Source organism: Glycine soja, unplaced genomic scaffold (assembly GCF_004193775.1).
Source record: "Glycine soja cultivar W05 unplaced genomic scaffold, ASM419377v2 Super-Scaffold_81, whole genome shotgun sequence".
In the NCBI taxonomy this organism is placed as follows: Eukaryota; Viridiplantae; Streptophyta; class Magnoliopsida; order Fabales; family Fabaceae; genus Glycine; species Glycine soja.
Window position 1 is genome coordinate 606,417 of NW_021143574.1, and position 17,194 is coordinate 623,610.

General features: G+C 34.1%; 1 protein-coding gene across 1 annotated transcript; it reads left to right on the plus strand.

Annotated features, from left to right (window-relative positions):
- The first annotated feature begins 619 nt into the window (after nucleotides 1-619).
- Nucleotides 620-9,732, plus strand: LOC114404095 (probable acyl-activating enzyme 17, peroxisomal). The gene is made up of 14 exons (XM_028367207.1): nucleotides 620-1,135; nucleotides 1,357-1,486; nucleotides 1,880-2,148; nucleotides 3,577-3,781; nucleotides 5,286-5,326; nucleotides 5,430-5,555; nucleotides 5,765-5,838; nucleotides 6,010-6,230; nucleotides 7,088-7,182; nucleotides 7,297-7,513; nucleotides 7,844-7,969; nucleotides 8,049-8,147; nucleotides 8,861-9,073; nucleotides 9,375-9,732. Exons 1-14 carry the CDS (start codon nucleotides 828-830, stop codon nucleotides 9,483-9,485), a joined length of 2,235 nt encoding a protein of 744 aa, XP_028223008.1. The 5' UTR covers nucleotides 620-827; the 3' UTR covers nucleotides 9,486-9,732.
- The last annotated feature ends 7,462 nt before the right edge of the window (nucleotides 9,733-17,194 follow it).

Sequence of the window (17,194 nt, forward strand, 5' to 3'; positions counted from 1 at the left end):
AAGTTTTTCCATAAGAAACAATTTACATTTACGGAAGAAGTTCTTCCATAAAAAACTTACGGAAGAACTTCTTCCATAAGCTTTTTACGGAATACCTTCTTCCGTAAGAAGCATTTTACAATTATGGAAGAAGTTCTTCCGTAAAAAGATTACGGAAGAACTTCTTCCATATGTTACATCTTATGAACAGATCTACTAAAATACAAGATATCCATAAAAGCCATAAAATGTGTACATAAAAACACCACCTGATAAGAGTTGCACCTTCATTGAATCGCGAACTCTCTCAACACTTGCAAAAACCACCACGAACGGCAGAAACCAGACAGGAATGAAAGAAACAAAGCTTGAAACGAAAAATGATACCCACAATGCTGCCAATTTAAAGGAAAAAAAAGGGAAAGGTAAAATTGGCATTTTGACAAAATGCTGGGTGCACCTAGCAATACCCAAAAGAGGATGCTGCTGTAATTACACAATTTCAGGGGATGCTGCTGTAATTTGTGGAAGGTGAACCAAAGGGCAAAATCACGTGATTGTGGAAGGTGAACCAAACCAAATGCTTCTTTAAATTTTATTATTTATTGGGCATCGCACCACCCATATCTGACAGTATCGTGACCTTGTTGCTAGCCTGTCCCTGTCCTAGTCGATGCGGATAAGTATCCTATCATTCACTCTTCCACATCACCTTGATTCTTCCTTTTTCCTTTCAATAGTCATCGAGATAAGAACAAAAAATTACGATATTAATTTCACCAATTAGTCTTCAAATCACAGAAGCAAAGGGTTATTATCCGTATCAACCCGCCATTGAAACGGGTTTGATGCTTTTGGGTGAAGTGAGTGGTGCAACTTTGGATCCTACTATTACACACATGGCTTATTACAAATCGCTGAGTTCCATCACTGTGTCGGATATTGAATCCCATGGAATTGCAAGAGAAGACGCTGCCACTCTCCACCAGGGTCTCGCAGAAATCATTGAAACTCACAGCAATGGCACCCCCGCCACGTGGCAGCACGTCAGCAACAGCATCCTCAACCCTGAACTTCCCTTCTCCTTTCATCAGATGCTGTACTATGGTTGCTACAAGGATTACGGTCCCGACCCACCCGCTTGGATACCCAACCGGTATGTTACTTACAAAGACATGTGTGTCTGTGTTTTTTTTATCAACGTGTGGTAGTTACTAATTTTTTATGAGTGATTGAAGTATGTGTGTATTAGTTTGTGTGCTTTATTTCTTCAATTATGTGAATTGATGATTGATTGAAGTATGTCTGTATTAGTTTTAGTCATGAAATGAAAGGTTAGTGATTTTTTTTTTAAAACCTTGTTTGCTGTGTGATTAGGGAAAGTGCTGCTTTGACTAATGTTTGGCAGTTGCTAGAGAGGAAGGGTGAAGAGTTTCTGGGTTCGGCATATAAGGATCCTATTACAAGCTTTGATGATTTCCAGAAATTTTCAGTCTCAAACCCTGAGGTGCTACCGATTTTACATTCATCTGGGATGTTAATAACATTTGCTAGCACACTTTCAATGTCCTTTTTCATTAATGGGTGAAATTCTTACGAGTTTTCCTCAAGGTTTTAAATTACATTTAGTGACGGTTATACAGAACTCCAAAATCTTAATATCCCAGAAAATTGTAGGCAAATGCAGTTGCAGACTGTAATTTAAAACTGTCACCCCCAGTAAATGACGTGGGCCCCACTTAAGTTACTGGGTTTCATCTCTTATCTTGTGGGTCCTATGTAAATTCCACTCAATAAGGGTGTTGGAAACAATTTGTAGATAGTGTATTGGTAACATTTATGGAGGATTTGCTTTCATTTTCTTAGCAGTTTTTGTCATTGTTGTTGTGTATTGTTTCAGATATATTGGAAATGTGTGTGGGATGAAATGAGCATATCATTTTCCAAACCACCTGAATGCATCTTACGTGATAGCCCCTCAGGGGAAAGCCCATTATCACACCCGAGTGGTCAATGGCTTCCTGGAGCATCTATTAATCCAGCACAGAATTGCTTAAATGTAAATGGCAAAAGAAGTTTGAATGATACAGTAATAATATGGCGTGATGAACAACATGATGATCTCCCTCGACAAAGGATGACACTCGAGGAATTGCGTGAAGAAGTTTGGTATGCTGCAATTAGCCTTTTGTTATTAGCTTTTAATGCTTTTTTATTTGTTGTAGTTGTGAATTGTATGTATTCATGGCTGTTCATAACTTTTTAACATTCTGAGTTGCTAATTATTGTCTTAAGGGCAATGGTTAAGGAATCAAAACTGATGATTTTTTATTGAAAAATGTAACATTATTTGTTACCAATGCATTTCCACCATGACTGCTAGTAAAGCTTTCTATTCATTGATTCCTTAACCATCATTTACCCTTGGTTTGGTTGCCAAGAGATTACTATTCAAGGGAAACTTTTCACAAAATAGCGAGGGTCCCACACCTCCACCAAACTACTTTAGTTCAAATATTATTTTCTCAATTCTCTTCCATTCCACACAACCAGACTCACCCTTAAGGGCAAAGGTCAGCAAAACTGTTTTAAACTAGATTCTTTAATTTCTCTATCGTATTCTCTATGTTAAAGCAAAGTAAGCAAGACCTACCTTACCCTATCTTTTCCCTTGGTTGACTTGGTTTTGCTGGTGGGCGTTGAACACACATTTGTAAGAGAAAAGAAAAAGAAAGTAGGATGGAAAGACATGGGCTGAGGGAGGTTATGTAGGTCAATGAGAGCAGGAATAAGGATGCAGCAAATGGTACAGAAGGATAAGAGCTACATAAAACTGTGGAGGATACTGTTTGGGGGGTGGGTGGAACAGAATGAACACTTGGAAACTGCTTATTGGAGAGGGTAATTCTGCAAGTATGGAAAAGGGTGAGGAGAATGTGACCAAAGGAGAGAGTAACTGGGAAGCATAGCAGAATTTGGGAATCAATTGGGTCACTTTGGCTGGTCTGTGATTTGCAACTCAGGATTTTCTATCACTTCCTGTCATTTTCCATTTCCATGATTGTTCTAATTTTCTGTGTTTCACCATTTAATAGGATCAACGCTTCCTGATTTTGTTGTATATTTTGACTGTTAATACCAAAATAATAAGGGGATTCCTTGTCAATGCTCAATACAGAGGTATCCTGGTTCATGATTTTGGTATAAACCTAGAAGGGACATGGGATTCAAGATCCTGGCATATTGTGATTTTGACCTTCCAGGTCCCTTGACATTATTCATCATCTTGGGCTAGGTAACTGTTCAGCCCAAAAACGTCCTGCAGGGCTCATCATTTGTCCCGTCTAGAAGGACTGTCTAGATCATTTGACTTGCATGCTATCTTGTATATTTGAAGATGTTGATTTATACCAAATAGTGATGGAAAAATAGAAAATATAGATGGTAGCTATATGTTGCAGTTCTTAAATTCATGTTATATTGTTGGGTTAAGCTTTGAAATTGAAATAGTACATAGTTTGATTATTCTACATTTAGCTTCAGATCCAAATATTAACAAAAACAAAACGATACCCTGTTATTTCTGTTAACTTGTAGGTTAGTTGCATATGCTCTCCAATCTCTGGGTCTGGAGAAAGGATCTGCAATTGCAATTGATATGCCAATGAATGTCAAGTCTGTGGTTATCTACCTAGCTATCGTTCTTGCAAGTTATGTTGTTGTATCAATTGCTGATAGTTTTGCAGCTAGTGAAATATCAACCAGGCTTAAAATATCAAAAGCAAAAGTAATATTTACTCAGGTTGACTCCCTAATTTCCTTTGATGATTTATCACTCTTTTTTTTCATGTTTTTAATGATTTTTCTGTATTTCTCACTTTACAAAACTAAAGTTGTTTCTGTTGAAATTATGATGATTTTAAAATGGGAAGGAGTAAATGAGTTAGAGATTGAATAATCTAAAATTGATATTCATATGATGTGATACAAAGTGCAAGGTAGCAGAAACTTGAGTTTAAACTAGGTGGCATGATTTATACCGCTAAACTTGGATGCTGGTGTAGCTGATGACATGATTATAGAGAAGAGGTGGAAAAAGATTGTTGTTGGGGAGATTTGACGGGAGGAAACACTGGGGAGATCCTCATTTATGCTACTTCTATGTTTTTTTCTCTTTTGTCTCTTCAAAGTCCAACATTCATTACCATAAAGTATAGTTGGAGGTCATATAGCAGTACAATAAAATTAAGAATGCTAAAAAATTGAATTAAAAATATAATGTAGTGGAGAATCTAGGATGGGAAATGAGCCATAGCTATGGGGCTAGACTTCATTTAGGACGTGAGATGGGACCGCGCATAAAATGCCTCATTAAGGCCTATTTTTCCTTTTTATCCAAGGGGGCATAAAAGAATTTTATTTTATATAAAAATGTAAAGAAAGCTCAAATTTTGGGGGTGACCATGGCATCTTCGGGTGACCCCCTTGTTCCACCTCTGTCTGTGATAGAGACTGCGCTCGAATTTATCTGGGACAAAGATAGGGGATAAACTACTTCAGTTCAAGATGGTTTGATTCATATCCAAGTCACCATTGCTATGATTCATTGGACAGAGAGAATTTGTTACCGGAATGAGTCGTTGGGAGAAGTCACCACCACTAGTTTGATTCTTTGGTGCAAAAGGACCACACGACAAACACCTTTTATAAATAGGAGTTACTAATTTGTATTTTATTTCACATCCTTTATATCTAAATACCAATTTAAATTATTCAGACTCTATTCTCTTTTCCTCCTTTCCTGCATAAAATCCTATCATTTGGACATATTTAAAAAAGGTGGATTAAGTTTTTACTTTTTAATCCCTCACGTTTTTTAGCTTCCAATTTTTAGTCCCTCAAATTTTTTTTGACAACTTTTAGTCCTTCATTAGTTTTTTGTCATCACTTCTAATCCCTCTAAAATTTTTGCCCATTTTTAGTGTCATTTATTTTTATTGCTCAAAATTAGTGCCTAATATAAAGTAAATGGGGGACTAAAAATAGACAAAACAAGAACTAATTTTAAGTAATAAAAATAAATAAGGGACTAAAAATGAGGGGGAAAATTGAAGAACTAAAAATTGGAATCTGAAAAATTTGAGGGACTAAAACCTTAATTAACCCTTCAAAAAACTAGTTTATTTCTTGATAGGTTGACTGTTATTGTAAAATGGGTGTCAATTTTGTGGCTAATTACGGTGTTATAGTAATTTACTTTTTCCTGTCTCATTCTTCCCTTTCCTTCCTCTTGTTTCATTAATCAGGATCTTATTATGCGTGGTGACAAAAGTATCCCCCTTTACAGGTGAAAAATTCTTTTCACTATTTGCTAAAGACACGCAGCAGTTGAGTTATTTTCTTTGTTGCTCAGTAATAGGGTGTCTCATATTGTTGCTTCATAAATGCAGTAGAGTTGTGGATGCACAGTCACCTATGGCTGTAGTTATCCCTGCCAAAGGATCTGAATTTAGCATGAAACTGCGTAATGGTGACCTCTCTTGGCATGATTTTTTGGAGAAAGTCAATAATCTCAAGTATGCACATTAATCCTGATTTATTCATAGATATTCAATTTATGCAATAAATTATAAATAAAATAGAATATTAGTAGGGGATATTCATTTGCTTCTTTACCATTATCATGTACACTGATGCTCAGAACTAATTCAAAAGTTCTACTGCACGAAAAGTTATGATATTCTCTTGAAATTTTAATTCTCATTTGTTATCATGTAACATACAGAGGCAAGGAATTCATAGCTACTGAACAACCAATAGAGACATTCACAAACATTCTCTTTTCTTCTGGAACAACAGGTAAGTTTAATTTTTTGTTTTGGCCTGAAAGGATACATCCTAGACAATATAAGTTTTTGTGTTGTTGATCAAGGACATTTGAGGTAAAAGAATTAACTCAATATCAAGATTTCATTGAACATATGAGGCTAGCCAGAAGCTAATATAATATCATCTCATTTGGTGGTATAGGTGATCCAAAGGCAATTCCATGGACCAATATTACTCCTCTAAAAGCTGCTGCAGATGCATGGTGCCACATGGACGTTCGTAAAGGTGATGTAGTGTGCTGGCCCACTAATCTTGGATGGATGATGGGGCCGTGGCTAGTATATGCATCCTTGCTAAATGGAGCTTCAATGGCTCTGTATATTGGATCCCCTCTTGGGTCTGGCTTTGCCAAGTTTGTACAGGTACAAACTCATTCTACTGTTTAAATTTTTTGGCCCTTTTCATAGGCTTTTGTTGCCTGTGAATTGTGAACACTTGTTATTCTTACATTGACTGGTACGTACTCAGAATTTAGTTACTACTTCTGCAGAAAAACAAGCACTTGTTTGGAAGATTATTTTTTGTTATTGTTTCTGTCTTACTTTTGCATTTCCATGAACTCATGCTAGCAAGTCAAAACAGTTTTCTCAAGTAAGGTATAACATCAACTAAAAATGCATGTGTATTCTTTGTCTCTATTTACTGGACTGTATAATAGAAACTACAACTTTTTAGCAGTTTATTTTCTGCTATAGTGACTTAACTCTTGGTGATTTATCATTTCATCATGTATAAAATCCACAAGTAGGTAGGCGCATCTGGGGAAAGTCAAATGTATATTTTGTATTTATGTTCTATTACAAAAGCAGAGGGGTGGCGTGTGTTTCTGCAGCCTGCACCTTGCAGCGCTTGAAGTAATTTAATGGCATAATAGTATTATTTGTTTGTTGTACTTTTACTATTTATTATAGTAACTCTACCTCAATAATTTCTTTTTTTCCAATCAACCTAATGTTTGCTTTTCATAATCATAAAGATAGGAAACACTTACTGAATATAACTATACCTTTTCGCATAAAGACGCTGATTGATGTTTTTGCCAGTGCCAGTATGCAGTTTGAAAATAACCATGTTAAAACATACATTCAAGTATCCCTTGCCCTAGATTTACTGTTTAATAAACAAAACACATCACAATAGTTGTGCTTTTTTTGGCCAGTCCTTGGGATTTTTTTTTATATTCTTTTCTTCATACTGAATGCTTTTGTGTCTTGTTTAGGATGCTAAAGTAACAATGCTTGGTGTTATTCCAAGTATTGTACGGAGTTGGAGAAGTACAAATTCCACATCTGGCTATGATTGGTCTTCTATCCGGTAAGTATTAGTTGAATTGAGTCTGCCCCCCTAATAAGGTGGTAATGCATGAATGTGGATGTCATTTATGATTATGCAGTATTTGATTGGAACTATTCATTTTGAATGATATAGTTGCTTTGGCTCCACTGGTGAAGCATCTAATGTGGATGAATACCTTTGGCTGATGGGGAGAGCTCTCTACAAGCCTATCATTGAATATTGTGGTGGTACAGAAATTGGGGGTGGATTTGTTTGCGGATCACTACTACAGGCTCAGTCATTAGCTGCTTTTAGCACACCAGCTATGTGCTGCAGTTTGTTTATTCTTGATGATGAAGGCCTTCCTATTGTAAGCACTATTTATTCAACTTTTGAATTGAAATATTGCTTGTCACAATTATCATTTTTTAATATGCTAGTGATCTATATGAAGTTATCACATACTTATGACTTTATAACTAATGTTTGATAAGCTTTTATGACCACTATGTATTTGTGTTTACAATTACTAAGACAGCTTTATATTTTGGTATTATTTTAGTTCTAGAAGCTTTTATTCTTAGTTTTGCCGAACTGATCAAAATTCAAATGATCTATGGCCCTTCATTTTTATTTCTTGAGCAAACTAATGCTCAGACTAGGTACTTTAACTAATCTTTGGTCTTCTTTTCTATGACAGCCACAAAATGTTCCAGGAATAGGTGAGTTGGCTCTTGGTCCGCTCATGCTTGGGGCTTCAAATACACTGCTTAACGCTGATCATTACGGTGTCTATTTCAAAGGAATGCCTCTCTTGAATGGAAAGGTGGGCATACCATTCTCCTTTATGTGGTAATTGGTAATCTGGGGTACCTGAAAACTTACAGTTGAGTTTGTCTAATCAGGTATTACGGAGGCATGGAGATGTATTTGAGCGTACTGCTAAAGGATACTATCATGCCCATGGTCGTTCGGATGATACGATGAACCTTGGGGGAATCAAGGTGAATATTTTGCCTATGTATTAATTATTAAAATAGTTGGAATGTTAAATGAATATGTGCAAAACAACCATTTTCCATTTCTTCATGTAATTCCTGGGAATGAGGTGATGTGCTGTCATAAACTTAGATGAATAAATATATGAAATGGATCCTCTCGAGTTCACATATACGTTTTTCTATTTCAATTTTCTTTCAGAAGAAAAAAAATGTAAAGTCTGTGATCCTGTACAGTTGAAATGCAGCTGTAGAGGATCTTGATCCCTGAAAGTGTAATAATCTCCAGCTGATTGAAAATTGTGAGAGAGAATCATGCTCAATTAATTGTCATATGAATCTAAAATATTATTTGAAAATTAACCTTCATAGAATGCATCAACAGGAAATGTGTCTCTAGAAAGGAATCTGGGGCATGAATTGGGTAATTAATTGTGCAGCCTAAGCATTGAAACAGAGAATATATTACATCTTGCTGATATCAAATAGTTGAGCTTTGTTTCGTTAGAGCCTTTTTACATAAAGTTTGCCATAGCTTTTTTGTAGTTCCAATCATATAGATTCTCGATTAAATTGATAACTTCTTTTGATAATAAACAGGATTCTGTGTGTGAGAGAGACTAGTCTAGTTGTCTTTTTCTGTATATAGTGTCTCTGAAAAGTTTAAGCATTCGACTTTATTAGTGTGTTCTATCATTTCATGCTGTTTGTTTGGACAGGTGAGTTCAGTTGAGATTGAACGCATATGCAATGGAGTAGATAGCAGCATTCTGGAAACAGCTGCAATAGGGGTACCACCTTCTGGTGGTGGGCCTGAGTTGTTGACTATAGCTGTTGTATTCAAGGATTCAAATAGCACAAATCAAGATTTACACCAATTGAGGATGTCTTTTAATTCAGCTCTCCAAAAGAAACTAAATCCACTGTTCAGGGTAATGATTATATTTTTCTTTCGGAAGACTGCTTCTTTTATATGTACAATGGTCACATTGAGGTTGAAAGAGTGCTAGGACCACTTTTTCTAACTCATTCTTTCTTATTGAATGGAATTTATCGAAAACTACAAATAGAGGTACAATAAATATGATGTGGAACCCATAAAATTTTGTAATTTCAATAAATTTCAACCAATAAGAGTGTTTAAAAAAAATGTTAAAGAGAGTTTGTTTTTAGCATTTCTCTTTTGTATTATCACAGCAGTTTAGTGTTTTAAATACATGCTCTATTGTGTAGGTTTCTCAAGTAGTCACACTGCCATCTCTTCCAAGGACGGCATCCAACAAGGTTATGAGAAGGGTTTTGCGACAGCAACTTAGCGAAACTAACCAAAATTCTAAAATATAATACAATCATGTAATCTAATATTGAAGATTGGATATCCTGGACCAGGAGCGATCATGGTACACATTTAAAAGTATTGTTCTTTTTGGTACTAGAAAATAATAATATTACGGTAATTACAATATAATGTACAAATGGTATAAATAATTCCCATTTGTAACAATAGAAATAAAACAGAAGAATAGGAGTTTGAATTGTATTTTGAAATCATTTTTGAAAACCTGTTGGGTTGATCAAAACCTTTTATTAAGAGGCTTGGTAAAAAGCGTAACAGCAAAAAGAGTATTGCAAGCAGAAGTTAAATATCATTTTATGGAATAAGATGGTGCAAGAATAACTTTGGTGTTTTAAATTCTGCATTTATTTAGTTAGTAAACATAAATAGAGAAGGGATGAGAGATTAACACGTGGTGGTTATTTTGGTTGATCCAACAATCCTTAGCTGTTTTTTGGGTACATAAATTACTTAAGAGATGTTTAGTTCTTGACTTTCAGTTTATATGTCAACTAAGGCAGAATTATTGACTCACATGTTATTATAATCTTTGCCACTCAATTATTGTTTCAAAGGTCTTAGCTCAACCAAGTATTCTTTGTTGCAAGCTGTTTTAGATTCCACACACCTTGTGTTTGATTGAGAGGAAGGAGAAAAATAAAAAAGAAATAGGATGGATCTCACAAGGGTCCCACTCCTCTTACACTTTAATTCAAATATCTCTCTTTTATTTTAACTAGTCTGTAACCCTTGCATACGCACAGGTTGTTCGTAATTTATTGAGCATGCATGCTTATTTGTTTTGCAAGGCAGAAGAAAAATGAGAGGTAGTGTGAAACATAAGATAGATTTAATATTTATAATAAGTTTGATGTTCAAAATCGTCAGCTATGCATACCGACGGATAAGAGAATTGAATATTTATAATAATATTGTGTTTAAACCTCGTCAGCCATGCATATGGTCGGGTTTTTTTGGTTTAGCAATTTTAGGTGTTTTTATTGAATGGTAGGAAAAAAAGTATAGGGATGAAGATAGCTATTATAACATGCAGTATGTCCAAAAACAAATTGTTACAAATTCTTCGGCCATAACGGAAAATGATAGCAGAGAAAAGGAAGTTTGAAAAAAAAAAATTAGACACCAAGCTGCAGTGGAAGAAAAAGAAAAAGAAAGAAGAAAATACCTGAAGGTGAGTGTGTTACGGTAAAAATTCGTCCTCAGTTCGGATTGTAGGATGCAACTTGCCTGCATGAAGTCGGAATCGCTAGTAATCGTCTACCTGAAGGAAGAAACAAAAAAAAATAAAAGGAAAAGAGGAGAAGATTGAGGAAGAGAAAGATGGAGAAAGAGAAGATTGATTTACTTTGTTAGGTTATTGAATTCAGATAACAGTGACATGTAGGAATTGGTTAGAATATATATGCTGAATAGAAAAACATTTTTGTTCATCAAGAATAATCTAAGATTAACACGACACGTATTATTATTTTTTTGATAAATATCTGTCGAGCTAGGTATCACCGTGTATATTTGGGTAGTGCAGCGTATTTCTATCAAGCTCTTAGGATTGAAATCTTTTGTGAATTATAATGATAGACGATAAAGTTATTATATACGGTAAAATTTTCCCTCTAAATATTTAATATGATTATATAAAGATTTAAATTTAAAGACATGTAGTTATATTAAAATTATTTTATCTAACTTAATCAACATATTTGATAGTATATGAGGAAAGCGTGGATTAAATGAACAAAAATTTGCAATTTAAAAAATAGGTATAAAAGAACGTAATTTAATCTCTTAAATTTTAAAAGGTTCAATTTGTTTAAAATAAATCAATCTGATTTCTATGTTTTTAAGAACTTAAATATCAAATTGAATCATTTAAAATAATTGGGAGATCAAATTAATTTTTTTTTAATAAAATTTGAGGATCAAATTAAAAAATTTTTAAAAAATTAGGGATCAAATTGATTCTTTTTTAGGAACATAAAAACTAAATTGAATCTTTAAAAATGCACGGGTTGTTTGTTAAGCAATTCCACAAGTTACTTTGAATTTCCAATATAGTTATAAAATGCATTTTTATAAATCAAGTTATTTATTATTTGAAACAAATCCTGAAATTGCATACATAAAAAAACTAAATATTAATAACTAAATGTTGGTGAAAACAACAAAATTAGCGAAGCTAAAAGGAGAATATTTCAAACTAACTAACTGTTCAAAATCAAAATTAACAAAACATCGTTTTAAAATCCATAAAATATAAATTAAAATTCAGTCACTATCAGTGTCACCCCAATCTTTTTGTCTTCTAATAACAATTTCCCAAATTTTGTCGTGAGGCCTGTAGTAGAATGAGAGTTCGTCTCCATGACTGAAATCACCTTTTGCGAAAAATTGGTACCATGGTTAGACAACGTACTTGTGACCAATGCCAATGTCAAGCGTGACGAGAGTCCATTACAATGGACTGAACCTTCTTAAAATCATCATATGGAAACCGCAGGAAGGAAGATGTATTGCTGCAATAGGTGGAAGTCTTTGCACATAAAATTAAATTGAAATTAATGTTTGGAAAAAAATTGGATAATAACGTAAATGTAGTTAATGTCAGTTACCAGTGGATCAGGGGCACCCAGTAGGCCTTGGGTGAGTTCAAGAGTCCAAACATGCATTTTGGATGTTAGTAGGGGTCTACCGCATGATTGTAGATCCAGTGGAGGACTGAAGTGGAGGTTGAATATCCATTTTTGTTCAGAGGCCAAAAAATTGATAGTGGTGGACTCGTGGATCCCTAACTCTTTTCTGAAGGTTTTGAGGCTATCAGCAAAGAAGAATTTCCCTCGGTGTTGTATGATTTGTATTTCGTACATGGCTCCGTCATAGCTAAAGTGGGCAAAGTCCGGGTAGTATGGTGCCCATTGTTCATGGTAGAAGACTGACATTTCTATATAATCCTGCCAAAAAAATGAGTATTATAGCAGTAGTAGATGTTTATTTGAATAAATTGAAATGCATGGTGGATTGTTGTGGTTAATTCATATTGATAGAAAGGCAAACTGAAAATTCAGAAGTTATTGGTTGAAAGCTAAACGTTTTTGTAAAAAGCATATGTTAAATATGAAAGGAAATGCATATCTGATATACCATATCTGATATTTTTCGGTTAGAGGAAATACATATCTAATTTTAAAATAGTCGAATTACCTAAAGCTTAATAATTTAAAGTATCACCAGTGTTAGACATGTATAAAGTTTATCTGACTTAATCAAGCAGACACCATTCTAAAGGTTGAAATATTGACAATAGTATTGGTTATTTATCGATTAATTTGTAATTGCATTAATAATATGATAATGAATAAAGCAGTAGTCCAATTTGTATATTTAAAATCAATTAAAACATATGCAATTCATAAGTAATCTGTTAATGTGTTTAACAAACCTCCATATTTTTTATCTACTCGTTAGTATTGAAACAATTATATTTTTGAATTGATCCAACTGATTTAATTGTGATCATTCTGGTTGTATGGTCTCATGTGGTATTGCTCCAATAGTTGGTCTTATTTCTTTTATAGGTGATTCAAAATGTAGTTTAAGTTGTACAATATCAGTACACAAAATAATGTTGGAAACAAAAAACATTTGACTCAACCCTACAAACACATGATAGATTTCACTGCTAAGAGGCTACCGTATTAAGCAAGAGGTCCATTATTTAAAGGAAAAACGTGTATTAATTAATTTGTCTGATTGAATTGTGTTAATTATTTTGAATTTTGATTATGATGAGATAAATTGCAGTTTAGTAATAATGGTCCTGTAATTGGTTTTTGAACTGGTAGTAAATATAATTGAAATTGCACAATAGTAAGACACAATGTATTTGAACAGTGAAAAGTTAACTTTTTTTCCACATCAGAACGCATAACATATGTTTATGCCGACAAAATGTTAGATAGGGACAATACAGGAAAAGATATTGGATGTTTGAACAATTCCACAACTTGTAAATAACAGAGTTAAAAGAACGTGATGCAGCTCCATTAGAGCTTGTAGGCCTTGGATCTTCTTCATCAATAGAGTCCTTTGCTTCTTGAATTTTAATGGCATCGGAATGGAGAAGAAGAAGAGTTGAGAGGAGACGCCACTTCAAGGAGAAAATGAGGCAAGAAGAAGCTCACCACCATAGGAAGCCGTGGATAAGAGCTTGAAGGTAGGAGAAGAAGAATGGAGGGAGAAGGAGAGAGGGAACACGAAATTTGTGCCTCAAAAGAGGTCTGAACTTTGAAGTGTAATTCTCAAATGATCAAAGTTGAAAAAAATGCACACACATGACCTCTATTTATAGCCTAAGTGTCACACAAGATTGGAGGGAAATTTGAATTTCTATTCAAATTTTACTTGGATTTGAAATTGAATTTGTGGAGCCAAAATTTCACTAATTATGATTAGTGAATTTTAGTTATGGTTCAGTTCACTAATCCAAGATCAAGTCCAAGATTCTCCACTAAGTGTGCTTAGGTGTCATGAGGCATGTAAAGCATGAAGGACATGCACAAAGTGTGACTATATGATGTAACAATGGGGTGTAGCAAGTAAATGCTCACCTCCCCCTCTAAAATTTAATTGGATTGAGCTTCTCCCAATTCAATTAAAATTTTTTTCCAACACACACATCAAATATTCACTTAATGCATGTGAAATTACAAAACTGCCCCTAATACCAAAACTAGTCTAGGTGCCTTAGAATACGATGGCTGAAAAATCCTATATTTCTACCTACATTATGGAGCCCTAAATACAAGGCCCAAAAATAATGAAACCTTAATCTAATATGTACAAAGATAAGTGGGCTCATACTTAGCCCATGGGCTCGAAATCTACCCTAAGCCTTATGAGAACCCTATGGCCTTCTCTTATATCTCTGGCCCAATCTACTTGGAGTCTTCTATCCAATGCCCTTGTGGGGTGGGATTGCATCAGAACGGCAACAAAATTTGCAAGTAACTACATTCATGAAATTTGAGTATGTCTTGCTAATTCGTTAGATGAAAGCTGGATCATGATCTGCTGTCACAGACACAGATTGCTACATGAATTTAAAATTTGAATTAGTACAACTTTTCAATGAGATTCTCGCAACACATATTAGATTTGAAAAACATTATCACAATGTCAACTTATAGATTCAACTTGGGAAGGATCATTGGAGTCAAGCATAGGAATATGGATCTTGGAGCATGCCTGCATGAGATATAAGTTGTGAGTAATAGATATCATAATAACGGCTTCAACATACTTTACAAAACATCACCTTAGCATCAGGAAGCATGTCCATCACAACACTGACCAAATGTAAGTCATTTGAGCATCTAAGAACAACAACATTCTTGAAGTTTGGTTGAACATTGACTTTTAATGCAAGGAAATAACACATCAGCTTATCAAGTGCTTGAGGAGAAACATTAAAATGAACATCACTATCCTTGCGCAAAGAAAAAAGATTTAATAATTAATATCTGTTGTCAAATTGGATAGCAGACTAATAAAATATTATTAAAAGATTAAAAAGCTCTGCATGATAGTTCGGTTAGGTACTGCTATTTCCAACCTATTGACTTCATCAGTTGATTGTCCAATGAACTCAGGACATTCACGATCCCAAAGCAAAAATTAAGTGTTTTCCTCGTTGTGGTTGACCATCACCTCAAAGCTATACCTTGCAATGTATATAAGAGTGTAAGAAAAAGTGATAAATGAAAGGCACACCAACTTAGCAGGAGTACAATAACCGCAATCCAGGTTAACATCAACTTTTTTGTATAATAATTTTATTAATGGTGCCAATAGTAAGACAAACTATTTCCTGGCCAAAAACATAGGGATCAGATTTCGGGATCACAACACATCTTAGATTTGAAAAACATATCACAATGTCAACTTACAGATTCAACATAGGAAGGATCATTGGAGTCAAGCATAGGAATATGGATCTTGGAACATGCCTGCATGAGATATAAGTTGTGAGTATTAGATAGACATAAACAAAACAGTTAATTAGAACTTTATTTCTTGCGATACACCATCACTTTTAGCTTATACCTTTTACACACAAATACAATTGGCTCACAAAAGAATTTAACAATAAAATGAAATGTAATTTAATGTGTAATGGTAAACTAAAAGTACACAATCTTCATATACTCCCTTCATTGTATTTGCCACATGAACATTTGAATGGTCCATTTTCTAGTACAACACTCTTGTTGCACTTCACACATCATGCATAACACTATCCATGATTAAGTCTATCATAACTACATACAAAGAAAAGAGAGCCCACAAAGTAACTGACCTTTCTTTAATAATAATAATAATAATAATAACAATAATTCAACAAAACCAAAAAATAACACAAATTAAGAGAGAGTAGGAAGAAGACATGTGTCATCACAACATAAAAAAAAGCCTTCAGCTAGCGCCTACATAATAATAATAATAATAATAATAATAATAATAATAATAATAATAATCCATGTGCAGCATCCCTAGCTGAGGTATATATCCACCAGCATTATATTGAGAAGTCAAATCATGGCGTTTTCGCTTCCCTCATGAAGAAGTCCTAGATCTTTTTAAAGCATCAATATCATCTAAATGTAATGGATTTAAGCTCAGGTTTGACATTCTTGACCAAAATACCTATAAAATGTTTTGCAACAACAGTAACAATGTTTGCTGGCTTTATAAAATAACTCTACCATGATGAGGTCTCTTTAAATTTTGACAACAGAGGACAGAGGAAACATTATTCTATCAGACCTAACTGACTTGTTTACCTGTGTATTAGAAGTTCCTTTGTCTACCTCATCCCTCCCTTCCACATAAGCTACATAGCTACAGTTCCACACCATCATTACATTATTGCAAAGCGATTTGATTAAACACTTTATCCTGAATTTATATAAAACTCACCAACATTGACATCAAGTGGAGGCCTTTGGTTCATCCAAGGAGAAGGAGGTTGTTGTAGAAGATTATAAAGACAATATCAATGTAGACTTAAACATGGTTATCAAATAATTTAAACAGAAGAGTTTGGTCACTAGAATAGCTATAGATTCAAATTAAATCAATTGCATAAACCAATAATGGAATTTGAGAAACTTAAACATATCAATAACACATTATAGAGCAATCATGGGCCACTACAAAGTGTATGAAATGAGAACATAGTAATGTCTTGGAACATAGTACCTGCTGTAGCAAAAAATAAAATAAAAAACATTAGATACCAAGATGCAGTGAAAATGAAATAAAAGATTAAACCTCTAAAGAAGACCTTCTAAAGAAAAAGAAAGCCACTTAGTAGACAACATAAAACTATAATCAAATTTTATTTGCTCTATCATATGTGTGTTTTATTAATAGAAAAAATGTATAATGAGGATACATAATTAAACAAAGCAAATCTTAGGACCTTCATAAATTGAATAAATCTTATCTAACAATCACATAGTGAGAGCATAACTTAAATAACAAAATTGTAGTTAAAGGACATCCTATCAAAGATATCCAACTAGTTTGGAAATTTTGGATATTGTATAATTTAGTTTCCAGTAGCCAAATCACCATGTCAAGAAGAGCTCCAAGGCGATCCCCAAAGCTAAGTTGCACAATTGTTGCTTCACAATCTGAT